General features: G+C 53.1%; 2 protein-coding genes across 2 annotated transcripts; one reads left to right on the top strand and one right to left on the bottom strand.

Moving 5' to 3' along the window:
* The first annotated feature begins 3315 nt into the window (after window positions 1-3315).
* Window positions 3316-3803, top strand: H310_05424 (hypothetical protein). The gene has a single exon (XM_008870146.1). It carries the CDS (start codon window positions 3326-3328, stop codon window positions 3641-3643), a length of 318 nt encoding a protein of 105 aa, XP_008868368.1. The 5' UTR covers window positions 3316-3325; the 3' UTR covers window positions 3644-3803.
* A 119-nt stretch (window positions 3804-3922) lies between these two features.
* Window positions 3923-5133, bottom strand: H310_05423 (hypothetical protein; the record flags this gene model as incomplete). The annotated part of the gene is made up of 1 exon (XM_008870145.1): window positions 3923-5133. Exon 1 carries the CDS (start codon window positions 5126-5128, stop codon window positions 3923-3925), a length of 1206 nt encoding a protein of 401 aa, XP_008868367.1. The 5' UTR covers window positions 5129-5133.
* Between the last annotated feature and the right edge of the window lie 563 nt (window positions 5134-5696).

Here is a 5696-nt window from a genome sequence, read left to right as displayed (position 1 = left end):
CGAGTGCCTTGGCGGCGTTTTCGACTACTCCGACTCGTTCAAACGAAGCTTCAAGCTGCATCTCAGTCCATACTGCTACGACGTGTTGGAAGACTTGGCGCGTGGCCGTCGATCGATCCCCGTGCCAGGATGGGCCAAGGTCCTCATGGACACGTTCGGGTGCGACATCCACCGAAGCACTGGCCACGAGACTTCCAAAAAGCGCCGCCTCTAACAAGGCCCAAGTGTGCGTGGCGAATGATGGCGTCGCCGACACATTTGGCTCGAAGCTCAGTCTCGCCGGTGTCAGTGTCCGGCACATGTATAGATCCTTTTACAAAGTCTGTATAAATTTTCAAGCCGGCTCGCTTCGCCCCCTCCAACACGACAATCACCGCGACGCCGTCTCGTTCCACCCCACGCGCCCCGAGATGCAACGTCTGCGTTCCATAGGGGTACTTCCCCACGTCCACGCAACGTATCCTCTGGTAATTTTGCGCTGGGTTGCAATCGGGGGGTGGGGCGCACTCCATGGCACTGGAATCATGGTATCACAACGTGTCGAATGCTGCCTCGAGGAATGAATCCCCCACCATGGAGATCCTCACCCAAATGGTGCACATATGCAAGGACGTGCCGCACTTGTAATCGAATGCAAACGTTTTGGTTTGCCTGGGTAGGTGGATGGGCGTTGTGGCGAGTGCAGCAACTTGTCATGACATCGCCATCGGAAACTTGTCATGACATCGCCATCGGGAACCCAACCTGACAGCGCAGTCGTGGCCCGTGTCGAAGAATGGGAAGGGGGGGTTTCATCTCGTTCGCGAGGCAAACTGTTTGGCGGTGCCAACCTGAGAGGCGGGAGTTCGATCTGTCGTGCGACGCAGTTGTCAAGGGTTGGCAGCAGTGCAGTGGGGGGGGAGCAAAATTGCACTGGGTCCACCCGTTGCGACGACGACTTCACATGCATCATGACAAATGACGACTTTCACCAGTGTGCTAGTACTCAAGTCACGTCGTCTGGTGTGGAGCAAGACCTCCACGTTTCAGCGTCGCAGTCGTGGGAGGACGCCAGCACGTAGCGCATCCCCTGCCAACGAATTCGTGGCAAGCATCTGCTTGTCGGAGCTATATCATCCAACACAAGATGCACGCCAAGCCACCGATATATGTCAAGTGGTGCCCCCACCAGTTGAGCGCGCTTTTGATGGCGAACTTTTCGGAGTCGTTGGAAGCGTTCTCGACACAAACGCAGAGAACGGCAACCGCAGCCGCTTCATGGCGCGCTCATTGTTCGTCATGTCGGGCATCACGCTCCGTTCAAGTGCTACGTGGCGCCGTGACCACTGACTCGTCGATGCCAGGCTGGACCTCGTTGTGCCATTGCAAGTCGTATCGTCGAATACTTCAGTCCGTGAGGAACTGCATTTCGCCTGCAATGCCAAACGCTAGCGACGCTGCCGGTCGATCATTTCTAACCACCGCTTCGCCGTTGGCAACGGTCCAAGTCAGGGGAAGCAACCGACTCTCTTCCAATACGAGTTGCGCAAGATTAGTTGGACGTACACGGCGATAGTATCAGTGTAGTGGACAAGAAAATTGCCGGGATTGAGCCGATGAAGGTCCGATGTCCCATCGTCGATCGAAATCGACGCAGTGGGCGATGACGTTTCCTGTGGTCGCGACAGTCGTCCAGCGAATGTCTAAGATCCTTAGGGCAATGTGTTGAGCTCCATGTACAGCACGCGCCGCGACTGCGTGCCGTGGACTGAAGTCCTCACGAGATTTTGCCTGGCATTGTGAACCATTGCCACGACCACCCAAGCGATGTGTGCAGCGACGTAAACGCGCTGGCCCCACACTACGTCGAGCTCGTTGTGACGACGTGACATGTGACAGGGGGCTTATTCTGGGGGTAGAATGAGATGAAACTCGCAACGTCGGAGACTGTCGCCCACAAGGGACGCCTTCGTCGGGGCGTATGAAAGTTGATTCTTCTCGGACGGCCGCCCGAGCATGGATGAGTCATCTGGATTTCATGGGCAAGTGCATGGCAGTCGCCCTACCATGTCGGTAAACATTTTCTTGTCCCATGTGTTGTCGCGACCGCGCCACGCAACGAGCGCATCGTTGTCATTTTGTAAATGTGCCGCTGACCAGCGCCATGTCGGGGTTGTTGAGTTGATGGGCATCCGAATTTATCCGGAAATGCCGTTTCCAACAAGATCCATTTTACGCTCACCGTCCGATTGCGCGCACGCCATGCCATTCCACGCAAAGTCAAGGCACTTCCTGTATAAGCGGCGAAAGAAGCGATCGGGCGCACATGCAAGCTGGAGTACAGTGGCGCAACCAACTCCTCCAATGCATCATCATCATTCACCCAGTCATGTACTAGTAATCACCCCTCCAACGTCGTTTACCACCGACAATGATTCAAGACATTCGAGGCACACCCGCATAAAGTCCACCCAAGAAACCCATGGAGACGAGATGCACAACGCATTGCCCAGTTGCGACTCGTCCTCATAACCCGTCGCTTGCTAGCTCCTCACTTCACCACCCATCACCACCATGGAGGCACTGCTTCTTTCGTTCGCCAGTGTGTACTCGATAATTCCATCTACCATCACGTGAATCGTGTGGCCACAACAGAAGGGGCCCCACTCAATTGAAAACATAATCGAGTCATGGCTGTAGTCCACGGATGTATCATGGCGACTTCGAGCCACCGAACGCACTCATTGAGCGCATGAATTGTCACTATTCACCGGCAAGCTTGAGTCCAGGTCGAAAACACTCTGATCTGGCACCGCATCACCGCTCTTATTAGAGTGTTTACTCTAGTGGCTCCATCGATGTCGTACTTGTAGTTGCGTGCAAGTGTTTGGAGCAGCTTGGCGGGTGACACAAGGAATTTGGGCATACCATGTTCCAATCGACGAAAGACATATGCGCCGCCTGATGATTGGGGTGGCGTTCGAATTCGTGTGTGCCGACGCAATGTCTTATGTGCCCATTGCAAGTGCCGGACAGTTCTGTTGCCCATTCGACGGTGGTAGTGCCCGTTTGTCGTCGCGTCAGCCCCGAGGCGAGCGCTAGACTTCGTCGCTGGGCCTTCGATTTCGTGCAACGCAACATATAAGGGGTGATTTGGACGCCAATGGAAGGAGCAAAAGGATTGTCCGTCGGCTCCTAATGGCCACATGGGGAATGGTGTCGGCTCTTGCCATCCCACGCGAAGTCGACGAAAACGAATTGAAAACGGAGTAAATTTCATCAACGTATATAGTACGTATGATGGTTGGGTCAAAACCCTCATTTTCTAATTCCGAACAAACTTGCGATGACGGTGGTGTACGAGGTGCTCGTCCGATGCGAAGAGACCGTGGCCGACCGCTTGTCTGCGTACATGACGGGGCGCCACTTGCCCGATATACTCAACACGGGATGCTTTGCCTCGATTGAGTTCGAGCAAAGCGCGGCGGGCGTGTTTCGAACGCGGTACAAGGCCGCGACGCAAGCTGACCTCGATCGGTACTTGGCCGAACACACTGCGGCCATGCGCGACGACTTCATGGCACACTTTCCCACGGGGGTGTTGGGTGTCGAGCGCGTGAACTGGACCCACCTCGTCACGTTGGACGCAGCCAAGATCGCCTAGGTTCGTTCAAAGTGCCTCCTCCCTGCTGCCACATCGACGACGTTGTCAGCACTGCGTTGGAACCGTCCTATGCAAGTATGCATGTTTCACGGGCGGCAACATTCGTAGCAAGCATCGCACTAAGTTAATTCAGTGACAGTACAACTGGCAAGCGATCCCGTTACCTCACGATAACGTCACTTCCACCAGACTCAACCACGCCGAGGCATGACGCCACTTCTGCTTTGCATCATATGCTCCACGTTGTAAAAAGTCCCTTGATACATACTAGTAGCAGTTTTACATTTCATCGTAGTCGCCTTTCGTGGACATCGCGGCTGCCGTGGGGGGGGCCAACGCTCCTGTCGAAAGTTCGGTTTGGGACAAGAGGTGCAGCTTATTGTGATACATCTTAGCAAACACTTCGATGTAGTACGACGCCCCGTTGTGCACGGCCGCGACGAAGATGAGCTGAATATACAAAGAGTGCAGCGGATGCGATGTGAAGAGTAATGGAGTTGGCACAAACGTCATGCTCGTGTACACCAACTGCCCCGTGACAAAGATCAATTTGGTCTTGATGGACCGTGCATCGTACGCTTCGGTGGGCCCCATGATGCCGAGCCATCGGCAGATTGCCAACACCAACAGACTGAATGCGTTCTTCTGGTCTGTGGTGAGCCACCGGAGCGACGTAAGCAGGTCGGGGCGCGCCTCCAACGTCTTGCGATCGATCACTTCCGTCTTGACAAAGTATAGCACTTGCCATACCAAGTATCCAAGCGTTGCCAGCGCAAAGTCGAAGGTGTCGATGGCGTCGCGAGGTTGGGACGGCGGGAGAAAATACACCGGTTCGGTAAACCACGCCGACGTGAGACAACCGTGCCAGTGCGCGCAGTAGTAGAGCAAGCACGGCATGATGTGGATGAATACACCGCTCATACGGTCAATGTCGTGGAAGACGAGAGAATTTCGCCACAAGACGACGGCCCATACAAGCGGACCGTTCGCGTAGATGAAGAGGATGCGGAACAGTACGCGATGGGAAGTGCTCGGATCGTAAAGCAGCGTCACGTGTAGAATGGATAGAAGAATCACAAAGTAACAAAAATCCAGGAGGAAGTACTGCCACCCAACTCGCTTGAAGTGCATGATGCGAAGTGCAATCACTACGGGGGTGCAGAAGAGGTACCACATCCAAAAGTGGCCTGGCCGAGCCACCACAAAGTACTGCGTGATCATGACTCCCAGTACTCCCATCGTGAACTGCGTCTTGTCCAAGAACTTGATGTAGTACGGATGTTTGATGGCTTGGTCTTCGCGGCCCCAAATGATCTTGTCCAGAAAGTGCTTGACGTGGCGGACCTTCACCTTCTCCTTTCGTGCAGTGGTACTGGGCAATGGCTTGATGGGCAAGGGCGATGATAGTTCGCCCTCCCTTGCTGCCGTGAGTCTAGTCCCTTTCCCGGGAACGCTGCCGCCGACTTTCCGCGATCCACCCGCCATTTTTCGAATTCACAAAATGATTTATTCGATTCAGTGTTATTTCCAAACTTTAGACCATTACACTACTTGTACTACAGTAGTAAAATACACGTATATGTTGAAGTCCTTGGCGTTTGTAAGCTACCCAATCACACGACAGAAAGTAAAGAGTATTGCTTCTGATTGGATAAAAATAATCGACAAACACAAAAATTTAAAGATGCATGCTTCATTTCGCAATACTGGTAGACTCGCGCCACCATGGTTGCGACTAACATAACGACTCCGAGAAACCCGGCGGGGAATTTTGTGCCTAATGGAGTGGGCAAGACAGCTCCGCACGCACGATTTAATGGCTTCGATTAATATTGTGCTTTTCAGATAAAATTTCCATTTTGAAATGTCTTTGACAAATCAAAAAATCCGGATAATACAGAATATCCGGATAACTGTCCATTATTTTGGGTTTTAGACATTCGAGTGATTTTGCAACAAGAATGTACACAACTTTTCCGTTAGAATTTTCCGGAAAAGTCCACGGGACTTTTCTTGTCACCAATTGATTTTGCAACAGGGAAATTTGAGGGTT

This window comes from Aphanomyces invadans (assembly GCF_000520115.1).
Source record: "Aphanomyces invadans strain NJM9701 unplaced genomic scaffold supercont1.9, whole genome shotgun sequence".
NCBI lineage: Eukaryota > Oomycota > Saprolegniomycetes > Saprolegniales > Verrucalvaceae > Aphanomyces > Aphanomyces invadans.
The sequence above is the reverse complement of the archived record's forward strand: the minus strand, read 5'-3'. Positions and strand labels throughout refer to the sequence as shown.

Bases quoted from the DNA above. Each gene is read 5' to 3' on its own strand.
- H310_05424 (XM_008870146.1), top strand. From the start codon at position 3,326: ATGACGGTGGTGTACGAGGTGCTCGTCCGATGCGAAGAGACCGTGGCC.